Source organism: Malaclemys terrapin, chromosome 16, assembly GCF_027887155.1.
Source record: "Malaclemys terrapin pileata isolate rMalTer1 chromosome 16, rMalTer1.hap1, whole genome shotgun sequence".
Classification (NCBI taxonomy): Eukaryota; Metazoa; Chordata; order Testudines; family Emydidae; genus Malaclemys; species Malaclemys terrapin.
In genome coordinates, this window is record NC_071520.1 from 24,820,772 (window position 1) to 24,835,777 (window position 15,006).

At 52.3% G+C, this 15,006-nt stretch overlaps 1 protein-coding gene across 11 annotated transcripts in view; it reads left to right on the top strand.

The window, feature by feature from the left end:
* The window catches only part of NCOR2 (nuclear receptor corepressor 2), a 395,163-nt gene that overhangs the window by 346,062 nt on the left and 34,095 nt on the right, over positions 1–15,006 (top strand). For all 11 annotated transcript variants that reach the window (XM_054006074.1, XM_054006082.1, XM_054006083.1 and 8 more), the window contains 4 exons: positions 7,844–7,996; positions 9,444–9,530; positions 10,322–10,602; positions 12,418–12,772. In XM_054006074.1, coding sequence (XP_053862049.1) covers positions 7,844–7,996; positions 9,444–9,530; positions 10,322–10,602; positions 12,418–12,772 — 876 coding nt within the window. The remainder of the gene's footprint in view (positions 1–7,843; positions 7,997–9,443; positions 9,531–10,321; positions 10,603–12,417; positions 12,773–15,006) is intronic.

Here is a 15,006-nt window from a genome sequence, read left to right on the forward strand (position 1 = left end):
CCATGTTGTGGGTGGCTTCGTGCCCTCAGCCTGTGCACGCTGATACTGGGATAGAGGGCAGCGTGCCCACCAGTGGGGATGAAGCTGCACCTTCGCGGGAGTCTCTGAAGGCATCAGATTCTAGGGCTTAAGTTCCCCTGTGCCCACGTGAGGCCATTGCACCTCTGAAGGCCCCGGCTAAGAGCTGACAGACACATATTGGGTCCTGTGCAGGTCCTCTGCACTGAGGTGCACATTCCCTTAGATGTGGAAAGCAGTAAAAGCAAGGCCCATCCTGGCCTAGGGCAAATCTCTCGCACGGAGGGTCATCCCCCTCGGGGACAAGGTGACAGTGTTGAAAGCCCTGTGGCCCAGTGTCACAGCATCCCAGCACCTCGTCAGGGCGCTGCACCTTGCACTGAGCTGACGTCGCCATGGGAGCATGCAGAGGCAGGGCTGTTCAGCGTTGCCAGCCCTGAAGTAAATGGGGACCCTTCGGTTCCCCTTCCAGCTAGGTTTGCAGGTGTCAGGTCAGACCCATGAGAGTTGGGGCCTTTCCATGAAACGTGGGGCCTGTGGCAAACACCATCACACCCCTGGCTCCCCACGTTGAGCAGAGAATGCTTTAAGGGGACTGCCAGGCAGCTGGGGCCTGGGCAAAGGGACATCTCTTGTCATGTCATAACTCTGCCTTCAGACCCTGCTACCCCCCCCGGCCACCCTGGCTTTGGCCACCGGAGTCCTGCCTAGAGGTTAGAGCACAGGGCTGGGAGTCGGGACTCTGGTTCCATCCTCCGCTTTGATACTGACCTGCCAGGGCATCTCAGGTAACTCACACAGGGCCAAAGGGCAGGCAGGGGAGAGCAGGTGTGTGGAGTCTCTAGCTCCGCCCCAACGCAGGAAGCAGCTGTAGTTTGGCTGATTGCCATCTGGATGAGTCAGGCAGAGACGGGCCAGAGAGGCACTGAGGTGCTGGCTCCTGCCCAGCGCTGGGAGGACGCACCTGGGGAACAGGTGTCATTGGGAGGGCCCAGCGAACACACATCCCACCACGCAGCTGAAAGATTCACTGTAGTGTAAGGTCTCCCAGTTGGGTGCTAAACAACGCCCCCTTCCAATGGAGGGCTCCCCTGTAGCAGCCTTCACTAGGCCCTTAACAACACGGAGCCTCAGTTTCCCCCCTGTATAGTGGGGATAACGCCCATTTCCCAGGGTGCCGTGAGCCTGGCGTAGTTAAGGATAACCTTCATGTAGTGCTTGGAGCGCCTCAGCTGGGATCCCTTAGTATTCTCACCTGTTCCGTGGTGCAGGGGAATGGCAGCCTCTCGCCCCCAGGCTGTGCTTAGCACCAGTGGCTCGGTTGCTGCTGTCGTTGCCAAGCTGCAGCACGTCTGGGCCTTGCACTGAGGCTCGGCTCAGCATGGCAATGCGACACAGCTGTGCTGATGCCAGGGATGTTTGGCGATGGTTTTTATGGCTAGGCGGCAGGGCGGCCCCTTTGTGATCCTCATACCGTGCGTAAGAAGCCACAGGCTTCCTCGTCAACCCACAGAAACCTTGCTGTAAATGGCAGTCGGAATCGCTGGTGTTGAGTCAGCGTGTTCAGTGAGCCCCAACTGAACGCAACGTGGAGGTCAAGTGGGGCCCCGTGCACAGTGGCACTTGGAAGGGAACGAGATTCGCTCCTTGTCCTCCCGTGCATCCCTCTCGGAATGGATGGAGCTGTATTCCCCTTCTCCCAGTGCTTCCATCTTGTCCACTCTCCCCGGTTGCTTCCTTTGACTCCAAGTGCTCCATCTCTTGCACCGTGGGGTTCTTTATTTCATAGAAGCACACAGGCGCCTCCCCAGAGACAGCTGCGATGGGCCCGTTCCTTGGTGGCCCCCTCCTCCTCGTTGTTGTTAAACTCAGCCCCCACCCGCGGTCAGCCAGCGACGTGGCTCACACAGGGGCTGCTGTCTCAGTGGGACCCGCTTGTGTAGAACAGACAGAGGAAGCGTTGCTGCTCTGGGTGACTCCTATGGGGCGCTGCACGTGTTTGCTCTCGAGAGCATGCCAGTGGAAGGGGAGCCCTAGCCCCCTTTAGAGCGTGGAGGACACAAACGCAATGTTGCGTCTCATCGCGTCTCCAAGCTTCATTGTCAACTCCAGCTTCCTAATATCGCTGCCAATGTCCCCTTTGTGTTACCGGGGCACTGCCAAGGGAGGTAGCTCCGATGGTTCAGTTTGGTGCTGTCGGTAAACTATAGCAGGGCAGCTCCCAAGCTGGCATCGGTGTCCAGGCCAAGAAGCATGTCTGAAAGGAGCCGTCCGCGCTTGTGGTGGGAGTCCAGCCAGTTGTTCGACTAATCTCCGGGGTGTTACAGCAACACAGGCATGGAGGCTCTTCCCCTCCCTTAAAATATAAGATTGTCTTGACAGTGTGAAGAAAAGGAACATTTCCAACCCGCACCCGTGTGACAGGATGTGCCAACCCCATGCTGGCGAAGCAAGGGTTAAAGAACAGTTTGGAGCCCAAGAGGCCACACCCCTTCACCTCTGCTGGGCATGCTCCCAATGGAGGGAGCGTTCTAAAGGGAGCCACTCAGTTCGGTCTGGGCTGGCCCAGGAGAGCACTTGTGGGCAGCAGTCTCCTGCCAGGAAGCCACCAGGTTCGCGCCTCCTAGCTGCACCACGGGAAGCCAGTCGTCCCTGGGAACCGAAGGGGACGACTCGCTGTTGCCGGCCGAGGAACTGCTGGAGACAGAGCAGAAGGGACAGAAGAGGGACCCCACGTCCAACCCTGGAGATGAGGCCAGAGGGGCTGGGACGAGGGTAGACAGCAACCCAGGGAACATGCATGGGGGTGGTATTGGGACCTGAGCCCTGTGCCAGGGTACCCTGTTTTGAAGGGCCCTGGGTTGGAACTTGGTGGAGTAGGGTGGGCCCAGCTTCTCCTCCCCTCCCCTCTGCTCCCCACGCTCACTGCCTCAGATACCACCGCTAGGTAAAGCGGCCCCTTGGTCTCTCACCAGTGGACAACGTTCTCCTGGGCTTTGAACTCTTGCCAGTAGGCATTCCGTGCCAGAGTTTCGCCATTGGGGCATCCAGCCAACCCCCGACAACCCTGCATAGGTCACAGCACTTCTTTAAGTGCAGAGGTGCTCTCTCTGTTAACTCAGTAACCAGCTGTTACTTCCTTCCCCACGCCTGCTCACCGGAGGGCAGGGCTGGCCCTAAAATCAGCTGGCAGTTTGCTCAGAAGCTCAGTTTACTTCCATGAGTAGTGAGCAGAGGTTTGTTTCCAGTGAGGCTTACGAGTGACTCCTCCATACCAGCCTTTCATTGCACACTGCTCTTCCCCATGCTTCTGGGGCTGGGCAGGTGCAGCCCAGCAGCTGCCTTGAGAGACGCCCTGGCCCCATTGAGTCTGGAAGCAGAGGATGCCGCTTTACAGCGCCTGTCACCCTTGGCCTCTTGGAGTCCAGGAGGCTCGGTAACCCAGCCCGATGCGAAGCAGCAGCATTTTGGTGCCTGGCCAGACCACGCACGAGGAGCATGAGTGACTGTCTGACAGAGCTGCATCACTTCTGCTCTGAGTGCAAGGCAGAGATGACTAAGGACCAGATCCTAATCTCGGATGTACCCGCCCGCCTCGCCGTCTATCTTTCAGATCTGCTGCTGTCACACCCCCACAGCTCACATCCCTCTCCACAGAGCAACGGCCTTCAGTGTTCGTCTCTCTCTTGCCACCGCGGCCTGCCTGACAACAAAACGAAGCCGAGAGGTGGGGTGGGGGTGGCGCTTTGGCTGCTAGTGGGAAGAGCTAGTGTGGAGCACTTGCCACGTTCTCGGGCTGAGGAAGGAGCCACCAGAGAGAATGTGCCTGGGGTTGGCTCATTCTCTGTCACTCATCACCGCCATGGGGAGACGCTGCCGCTCTCTCCTGCCCCCAGGTGAGGGTTCCTTGATGTGGGCTGCTGGCGGTGCTTGTCGGGAGGGATGAGGGGGTTGTTCCAGGGTGGTGTCTGAGTGGGTCTCTCTTTCTCGCTCTGTGTTGGGAGCAGGAGCAGGAGGGGCGAGTTTGAAAAGACAAGCTACAGGCTGGCCCACAAGCTGTTACTCAGTTCCATTCCAGAACTGGTCGCTCAGTTTTCTGGGGCACACTTTGGGGTGTGGTGGCGTGTCCGCTGACGGCGCAGGGCTCTCCGGTCAGTCAAGCTGTTGGAGGTCAAGAGCACAGGCTCGGGATGGGCCAGCTTGGGGTCAGCACCCCTCCACACACCCCCAGTAGGGCCAGCTTTTCCGCCGGGGTCAGCACTCAGCAGCTCCCGCTCTGATGCTGATAGCCAGATTTCCAGGCACTCTGCACGCAACATACAGATCCGTGTGGCTCAGAGAGCAAAAACAGAGCCTGCCCCACTGGGATTGAATTCCCATACCTGCCAGAGCTCCCTTGGCTTCTCCACTAACAGGCGTGGAGCCCTGCGCAAGCAGCAAAAGGGTTAAAATCCTCCCATGATGGACAGCTCATGAATTTAGGCTTGGAGCCACCCCTGTGGACCCAGCCTTGTGCTGCAGTGACCTTCCCAGGCTGGGTGTGAGGAGCATTTTCTGCAGCGCCCACCGGGCACCACATGCAAAGCAAATCTCCATTCCTCTCCCTTTGGATTGTTAACTTTGCCCCAGCTGGGCTCGGTGTCGCCCCAGGGACAGTTGGCAGAATCGCTACCAGAAAACCACGCCGGAAGTGTTTCCAAGCTGTCATCGCAATGAGCAACTGGATTTCTTTAGCCAGCACTCCAGATCAAACAGTTGATCTTAGAAATCATGCCACAGTGGGGAGAAAAGCCAGAGCTCCTCTCCCAGGCCAAATTCTGCTTTAAAGAATAAACAACCCCAATCCTTGCATTAGCTGCCTGAGCTGTTAATCAGACACGGGGGGATTAGCAAATGGAGAGAATGAACTGCAAAGAATGGATGTGAACCAAATTCCATATTCCAGAGTAACAGCCGTGTTAGTCTGTATCTGCAAAAAGAAGAACAGGAGTACTTGTGGCACCTTAGAGACTAACAAATTTATTAGCGCATAAGCTTTCGTGGACTAGAAGTGGGCTGTAGTCCACGAAAGCTTATGCTCTAATAAATTTGTTAGTCTCTAAGGTGCCACAAGTACTCCTGTTCTTCGTTTTGCAAATTCCATATGGCTCACACTGCACGTGGGCCTCCCACCGAACCCCCGGGCTGCTGGGCCTGCTTGTGCATGGACTTCACATGACACTACGTGTATAATGATAATGACGATATTTCTTACCCCTCGGAGCATTCATTCAAATGCCTAACCCATGCAGGCAGCATGTTCTAGTGGCTGGGGCTCTGAACTTGGATTCATGAGACCTGGATGCTATTCCCAGACCTGCTGCATGACCTTGAGCAAGTCACAGAATTACTCTGTGCCTCAGTTTCCCACCCCATCATTCGTCTGTGTGGATTGACAGCCATTCAGGGCAGGGATTGTCCCGTGGTCTGAGGGTGAGGCCTTGATTTCGGCTGGAGCCTCTTGGCGCTACCGTAATACAAACAATAATAAGAATACGGGGGAGGGAGGTTAGCATGGTTATCTACGGGGCAATGGCGCTGACTGGTTCACCCAAGGCCACAGGGGGAGTGAGAACTGAAACGAACCTCCAGGAGTTTTCACTGTTTCTATCCCAGGCGCAGACCTGGCACGTATACTTGAGCAGGCAGTCCTGCATTGGCGAAGAGATGGGCTCTCTATATCACCCAATAGGTCTTGCCCATCTCTGATTTCTATGATTCTGCATGAAAATCTATTTCAGATGAGAAGAGGAGCTAGCATATGAGGCTTAATTTAATTTGCTTTTGTACTTTCTCCACCAGCCTCTCTTTGTGCATTAGATTTTTAGGCCACCTCTCCCTCTACCTGTACATATTAATAGTAACAATTGAGTAAGAGGGGCCCGGGCAGAGTAATTGGATTTGTGTGTCTGGTTGATTTTCCGCTCCTCTCCGCACCTGTAAGACCAGATGATTTGATCCCTATCTCCTTTCCCCTAGACAATCCTGGGACGGTTTCAAATGCAGTAGTGAATGAGTTAAAAAAAAATTAAATTAAATTAAATCGTTAGTGATTATGAGTTCTGGCAAGCAGGGAAAAAAACCTGCAAATTCTGTAGTGCCGTGAGGGTACTTACAAATAAAAGGGCTCTAATGAGACAAAATCCTGTAGCATATGCAAGCTGAATTGTGCTAGATTGGTTATTCTCATTCTGCATGTGATTGCTAATGGCTTCTACGAGCAAGGGACATGTTTTCTGAGCAATTTTCTTTCTTTTTAATCTCTCTATTCCCTCCCCTCAAAACACATGAAACAAAGAGAAAAGGGACGACGTTCCTTTTGCAGAAGAGCTATTTAGAACAGATGTTCCTTGATAACAGGATGCGGCAACATTACCCCCTTCATGTGTCTCAAGATGCCTGACTGCTTTCTAAACATCAGCCGCTGATTTTTCACGTCGAATGAGTCTGAAGCCAAGAGAGAGACTGAGATTCACTTTCTGTTTCCCAGAATCTTTCCCCAGGCCCTTTTCGGTTTGATTGTACGGTGATTGCAGAAACTGATAGTGGGGGTTGTGTCGTAATAATCCCATTTTATTCATTACTGGCTTCACAGAAGAGAACTTTTGTTCCCAAACTCTCTGGGACCAAACAAATGTTTTGAACTTCTCCTGTGTTTTCTGTAACTGTGTAATCCTAGATATGGTGTGTGTGAAAGAAGAGGATCAGGACACCAGCATTCCTTGGCAGGATAGACTAGTACAGGGATAACAGACAATGAGTATATCTTATGCAGGCCAATTGCGGAGCTTGGAGCTTGTTACATAAACCTTGGGCTTTCAGCTGTGTCATAAACTGTCTTGTAAATTTCATGGGGTGGGCTGTATTATGCAGGAAATAAGAATGTAGCAGCAGGATGGATTTGCTGATGTTAAATCCAATGGTGAATCATAGATTTTTTTTTTTTTTTTTTCAGGCTGTAGAACAGACTTCCAAGGGAAAGGGGAGAGCCCCATCACTTGGAAATATAGAATATAGGTGCAACAGAGCTGTAGCAGGCAGTACTGCATTGGCAGGGAGATGGGTTTAATAGCCCAATAGGTCTTGCCTATCTTGAATTTCCATAGTTCTGCGTGAAAATCTATTTTACATTGGAAGAGGAACTAGTATTTGAGGCTTATTTTAGTTCTGTAGCTTGATACTGTACTTTCTCCACCAGCCTCTGTTATGGTGCATTGGATTTTTCACATCCTCCTTTGTCTTTAAGTGGTTTGTCCATCTCTTGCTTCTGATTAGAATAACGCGAGTGTTCTTTATGCTAGTTTTGATGTTAAAGGTTTTTCTGCTTTGCTTCTTCCCCTTTGCCTGCTTTTCTCATCTGGGGAATGCTCCAAGTGTCTGCTAGGGAGACTGGACAAGATCACAAGCAGTAGGTGTATTCAGGAAACAGCGCCACAGGGCTAATTTCAGTGGGAGTTTCAGCTGCTTACACCAGAGCTGAATTCGCTCCCTATCGTCTCACAGGCTGTGTCTGGATAGTGGGAAAGACGGATGCTCTTGCCCAAACATGAGGCCATGGAATTTGGAATCTGAGGCGGGCAGGGAGGGGGGGAGAGACGCTGAATTTCCTGGAACCCAGCAGCATGGTGTAATGCCGACAAAGCCTGCTGAGTGCAAGCTGAATTGCGGGACTCACGCCTATGGGAGCGAGCCTTTAGTGGACGTGCGAATGACAGTAAACAACCTCGCTCGCTCACTCCCCCTTCTTCATGCTGCTACTGTTTCTTCATCTCCTTTTATTTCCTAGGTGGAGTCGGTGCTTCCCAGTGCCCCAAGGAGGATAGCAGAAGTGCTGGCGCTTCTCATGAGACCACTGGTACCAAACGGACCTACGATATGATGGAGGGGAGGATCAGCCGGGGTTTGCCGGCACGCGATCTGTCGTCAACGAGCATTGAAGGTGGGCTTGGGGGAATCTTTCAGTCGTGCCATGTCAGGAGTCAAACACCGGGGCAGCAAGTGTGCGGCAGCTTTCCAATTCTGAGAACTCTCCCCGTCTCCTGACAGCAGCCCGTCTGTCCCAGGAGGAGTGGCAGCAGCCTGTTTTGGAGGAGATGCGCAGTGCTATGCGCTCTCCCGCAGGAAAAAACACACACACACACACACACACCCCACCCCACCCCCCATAGCTGTCTTCTGGATCTATCAATACAGTGAGAACTTACAGGCCTTACCAGAAAAATGAGTTTTAATTCATCCGTCCTTCTCAACACCCGTGCTTTGTGCCCCGCACAGAAATGGCCAAGTTGCTCTAAACTAGAGATACAGGCTGCGATTTTCAGTGGTTGACAGGCACACATCTCCCATTGAAGGTCCCAGCTGTAACTGTTGAAGGGACTTCAGCAGATAATTCTAGCTGTAAAAGGCTTTGCTTAAAATAGACCCTAAAAAAGGCTTTACAAACCCTAACCCTAATATTTAGTAGAAAATTTTTCTGGCCCCGTTACCAAGAGAACACAGCGTCGGAGCCAGCTAACTCTGCACATATAAGATGGTCGGCTCTTTGGGACAGGGCCTGTGTTTTTGTTGTGTGCTTGTACAGCACCTAGCACAATGGGTTCCTGGTCCATGATTGGGGCTCCTAGGCCCTACTGTAATAAAATAATAAATAACCATAATAATAAAGTGATGATGCGTGTGAAACCTCGGATTTCATTGGGGCTACTTACAAGTGTTACAGCGTTTGTAAGATTGGGATCCAAGTATCTAGTTTATCTATAGGGCTTATATATTTTAAGAGTGGCATCTTCATTCTCTCTAGACCACATGGAACTGAGAGCAGGGGAAAGTTACACAGAAATTTTACGGGGGAAGGAGCAAAGTGGGTTTCTGATTTATAAAGCAGGAAGCGATGCAATTTTGAAGTTACAATGCTCTAATTGCTATCTAATGGGTAGATGAATCATATTTTTGTTGGAGGTGTTGGCATCTATCCATACTCTTTGGGCGTTACTGACATACATGCATCTCAGGGAAAACTTTAAGGAAAGATGATCGTTCTGGACCTGCAAATGCTTTTTTAACCTGAAACTTTCCCTTGCAGCATTTTGAATCCAAACAGGACAGCAATAGTAGGAAAACAAGAAAGTGAAACTGACTAGAAACAAAGGGAAACTGACCAGTCTGACCTTTTGGTCCCCAAAGTACAAGAAGTAAACAAGCAGTTCAAAAGGAGAAAAGTAAACTAGCTATTTAGAAAGCATTTTTGTATTAATCCCAGGTGGTGCTATTACTGGAGAAAACTTTTAAAAATTAGGTGATTTCTCGCTTGTCAGTGTTCCTTTAAGATATAATGAAAATGTCAGCAGTCTTGCTACCTTCTGACTGTTCTCTTTGGCCTGTTCTAGGTCTAATGGGTCGAGCGATCCCCCCCGACAGACACAGTCCCCATAACTTAAAGGAGCAGCATCATATCCGGGGCTCAATTACACAAGGTAATACTGGCAAATATCCAGATCAGGAAGTATATGTGGGGGGGGAGGGGGAGACAGGCCATGACATGTGACATTTCCTCATGTGCAACTCAGCACTATCCATTAACCCTGGATGCAATTAGTGTGGAAGGAACTAAGGTCTGAGTTGTCCCACTGGTTCTGCAGTCACATTGCAGACCTAGCCAGCGACAGGAGAAGCAGAGTCTCCTAGTGGGTAGAACACTGGACTGGGACTCAAGGGACTTGAGGTCTACTTCCAGCTCTGCCACTGGCCTGCTGGGTGACTATGGGCAAGTTACTTCCCTGCTTGGTGCCTCAGTTTTCCTCATCTGTAAAATGGGGATAATGATCCTGACCTCCTTTGTCAAGTGTTTTGAGATCAAATGATGCAAAGGGATAGGTAAGAGCTAGGTATTCATCATCATCATCATATCTGCTTCTTGGCGAGGGTGAGATTTTCAGAAGTGAGACGTTGACATTTGGCCTCACTCTGCTCTTGTTTAAGTCACTGGTAAAATTCCCATTGGGGAGCTCACTGAGAGCAGAGCTGAGCCAACACAGAGCATTTCTGAAAAATCCCACTCTTGGTCTTTACGACCCCATATGGCGAGGCAGTTGGGGCTTTGCAGAACCAGTTGGGTTGCCCAGGCTCTGTAGTGGCCTTGCATGTGAACTCCATCAAACCCCCATTGCCCACAGCCTGTATAGAGGCCATAAGTACATCATTCAGTTTGCATGACCTGCTTCTTTGGAGACTCACATTGGTGCATTACCTTCTTGGGGGGTTGCAGGAATCCCACGATCCTACGTGGAGGGCCACGAGGACTACCTCAGAAGAGAAGCCAAACAGCTCAAGAGGGAAAACACTCCCCCAAGGGACTTATCCGACACTTACAAAGTCAGGCCTCACGAGGGCCTCGCTCCCTTGAAAATGAAAGCAGCTCACGAAGGCCTCGTTGCCACCGTGAAGGAAGCGGGAAGATCGATCCACGAGATTCCCAGGGAAGAGTTAAGGCGCACGCCTGACATCCCGGTGGCAGCAAGGCCTCTGAAGGAAGGATCCATCACACAGGTGCGTTCCTTGGGGGAGGGGCAGGTTAGTTTGCATGAGGTAAAGGGGGTCAGTACGGCACCAGGTGGATGAAGGCACCCAAGCACCGGAGAACTGGGCCAAAGAGAGGTCTCCATGGGGGTGTCTCCTGTAGAACTTTGGCCCCTGTTTTGAAATACGTTAAAGTTTGGCACGTACTTGGCCCTCTTTCCCCAGAGGGGCGCAGTGCACACATGGGGAGTCACAGAGCTTGAAAAGATCTCCAGGGGGCTGCATGTCCAGCCCCTTCATGGGTACCCTGTCAGAGCAATTCTGCATGGGGTTTGTCGTCCAGAGGATATTTTAAGTCCTAGTAAACATTGCGAGTGATTCTTTCACTTATTGCCCGCCTGAATCTTTTAGTACCTGGGGTATGAGTGTAACCTCCGAACTAATTGGGCCTTGTTACTTGTGTAGACTCCTGGCCAGGGCCGGCTCCAGGCACCAGCCCACCAAGCTTGTGCTTGGGGCGGCACCTGGAGGGGGGCGGCGCGGTGCGGCGCTCCAGCCCCCGGGGAGAGCGGGGCCACGGCCGGGCTCGCCGCCATCCTCCCCGGCGCCGTCCCCCCGGCCGCCGGGGGGAGAGCGGATCCCCCGCCGGGGCTCACTGCCCTCCCCCCGGGGCTCCGGCCGCCCCCCCCACCCCCCGCGCAGAGCCGGCCCTGTTCCTGGCGAACTTAGGGTCTGTCTGCGCAGCAAAGCTGCCTGGGCTAACTGACCCGGGCTAGCTTGAACCCAGCTAGTGCAGGTCACAGTTGCAGTGAAGCCAGTACAAGCCCAGCACAGACCCTGATAGGCACTCGGCTCACTAGCCTTGTGTGGTGCCCACGCTGCGCTGTCTTGGCTGCTATTGTTAGCCATGCTAGCTAGATTCCAGCTCGCTCAGCTAGGCTGGCCTGATGTAGAGACGTACCCTGGGAGCAGAGGTGGAAAGAAGTGGAATGGGTTGTGCTTTTGCAAAAATGTCATTGGTCAAGTTCTTGTTTTGTAAAACAAGGGGCCTTCTGTCTAAATGACACCTCCTTAATCTCCTCCTTCTGCCCCCACCATGAAATATTGGGGTGGTGGGATGAGATGAATTATGCCAATTTTGGCCTCTCTCTAATGAAGAGTGCCCCTTTCTAACCACCTTTCAGAGACACCCACCCACCCCATGTAAGCTTCTTGGGTCCTGTATTGTCAGTTACACAGGTATAAACCCAAAGTAAACTCACTGAAGTCAGTCGGAGTGACTCTGGATTATGTAGGTGTCGCTAGGAGCAGGGTCTGTCACCTCCAGCAGGGCCGGCTTTAGGAATTGAGGAACAAGTGCTTGGGGCATGTCTCGTGGCTTGGACTCGCACCGTACATGGAGCGTTTCGATAGCAGCTGTTTAGAATACTCATGACTGTTGATTGTATCGTATTTCTCTGGGGTGTGTGGGAGAAGCGCAGTGGATATAGACACTCACTGATGGTGATTCACCTTCCTGGTGTCACAGTGGGGAATGTGCATTTACATGCCATGTTCTGTTGGGCTGTCGCTCCTGGAGACGGTTGATTCCCATGGGAATAGGAGTCTCCACTCACCCTTACCTGTTCCAGTGGAATAGCATTGCCTCCTAGTTCTGAGTCTCACCGCTGCAGATCTGTGTACAGTATTAGTGCTGTTGATTTTCAGTGGGACTTCTGTTCCCAAGTCACCTGAGCACGGCGTGTGAGTGACAGCCTAAAAGAGCAAACTGAGATCTTCACTGATTCTGCCCCGTTGCGTTCCCTTCCCCACTCTGATGCCCTCTTCGCTGCCTTGTTTCCCCAGGGTACCCCGCTGAAATACGACAGCAACTCTTCTTCAGTAAGTGCCAAAAAGCATGATGTCCTGTCGATCATCGGGAGCCCAGGGAGGACTTTTCACTCTGTGCACTCGCTGGACGTCATGCAAGACCCAAGGACTCTGGAAAGAGTTTGTTACGAGGAGAGCCTGAAAAGCAGGCCCAGCCCAGTTACAAACTCCGGAGGTTCAATTACCAGGGGAGCCCCCGTGATTGTCCCTGAGCCCGGAAAACCTCGCCGTAGCCCGCTTACCTACGAGGACCACGGGGCAGCGTTTAGCAGCCATCTGCATCGAGGTTCTCCGGTATCCACAAGGGAGTCGACCCCAAGGCAGCATGAAGGTAACTCTTGTTCTCTAGCAGACCCCTAATGTGCTGGGGACACTTAGGGCTTTTAGGAAATGCTAGGATTGGAGCATACAGGGCGTTGGCCGGGTTCCCACCCTCGCCCCCTCACAAACGCTAGAGGGAAATGTGGGTAGTTGCCGTGGACCAAATGTTGTGGTGTAAATCTGGAATATCTCTTGGAAGCCAATGGAGATGGCTCCAGATTGACACTGGAATCGCCGAGACGGAGATTTGGCCCTGTGTGATTCTGAAGGCCGTGCTGCAGGGGAGGCGTTTACTCTGTACGCAGGCTTTGATCTAGAATTCACATGTTTTAATGGTGTGGGAAAAGCTCAGTGCTAAGTAACATGGAAAATTGGGGGGAGGGAGGTTATTTTCTCCCCTTTCTTCTGTGCAAGTGTAGGTGTTTGTCTACCCAGCTCTGCATTTATACCTCATCCATCACCATAGCATCTGAGGGCTTTGGCTGTAGTTGGGTATAATCCCTGCTAGCCAGCAGACGGAGACAGTCCAGTTGAGTTGTTGAGACCTGACATCCCTTTGGGAGATGCAAAAGTTTTGCTGCCTCAGAATGCTTGTGTGTTTCCAGCAGGGGGCGCAGTTCCACCTGCAGGCATAGAAATCACTTGGGCCGCTCGCTAGCAGCCTGCGAGCAAGAAGACCCCGGCCTGGCAGAGCACTGGGATTGTGCTGCCATAGCTGCTCTCGGAGGCCACATTCAAAAGCCAGCAAGGTTGCTCGGTCAGGCAGAATTTGGCACAGTGCAAATCTAGCAATCCAGAGCACAGACGTAGCCAGAATGACTCGCAGCCTGGCTGATAGTATTGCTCTTCAGTCCAGCAAATGCCTGTTTCCTTTCGTCCTGTTAACTCTTGGTTGCTTGGTGAAACACGAGCACATATGCATAGAGCGCATTTATTGTAACAGACAGCATCCGCTCCAGCAGCGCTTTCCCCTAGATCCAGCCAGAGCCTCAGGGATCGTGAATCACCAGGCGGAGCAAGATAAATCTCATCCTGACTGCGACTGTGCCAGTGACCCAAACTACGTTTGTAGTTCAGAAAACCGCAGTCTGCGTCCAAGAGTGTTAGTGCAGTCCCTGCCTCCTCATGCTTCCTCTGAGGGTCAAACGAGAGAGGGGTGACCAAAGAGAGCCATAAGTGACCTTGCCTATGATCCTTAATAGAGAAGAAGAATTTTTGAAAAGCCACCCCACCCAACAACCAATAGACCCAGGGCAAACCAATAGCCACCCCACCCAACGACCAGTAGACCCAGGGCAAACCAATAGCCACCCCACCCAACGACCAGTAGACCCAGGGCAAACCAATAGCCACCCCACCCAACGACCAGTAGACCCAGGGCAAACCAATAGCCACCCCACTCAACGACCAATAGACCCAGGGCAAACCAATAGCCACCCCACCCAACGACCAATAGACCCAGGGCAAACCAATAGCCACCCCACCCAATGACCAATAGACCCAGGGCAAACCAATAACCAATAGCCACCCCACGCAATAACCAATAGAACCAGGGCAAAAGGTCCCCTTGATCTCACCCTGCACCCCCAACACGATTACCAAAAATAACAATCCTCGCCCCAAACACATGGGGTGGAAAAGGAGCCTGGTGGGCCCGAGCAGATAAGGCCATGTTCCATCCCTTACGCTCTTCCTCTTGAGAGCCACCTGTGGGGGCCCAGGGACAGAGTGTACTTAGACTGTTGTCACCTTTCAAAAGGGGCTGGTGGGTTTAAAGTGTTCACCAGGAGAAACCTTAAAGGGGCCTGACTTTGTAGAGATCAAGCCCATGTTGGGCACCCAAGATCACTAGTCGCTCTTGAAAACGTAAGCCAAAGTGCTCATCCGATGGGATTTCCCTTTGACCAATACGTGAACATGGGAAATCAGTCATTCCCTCCTCGCTGAGAACCAACGCCCTAGTCTTCAGCATCTCCAAGCAACGCGAGCCCCACACATGCTTGCTGTTCTCTAGCAGGCTACAAGTCGTGCAGTTGCAAGTGGGGGACACTTCTCCGTCCGTCTGCCTGTGTGATCAATCTAGTCCTAGGGCCTTCACCACCACAGGCCCTAGAGACTGATTGTTTGCTAAAGCGGAGCAAGATGCCTCATTTCAGAAAAATGCCATTTGGCTGCCTGGCTTCTTTGTGATTCATACATGTGGCCAACGTGCAGCACTAGTGTTGGGGAGGCTACACACAGAGG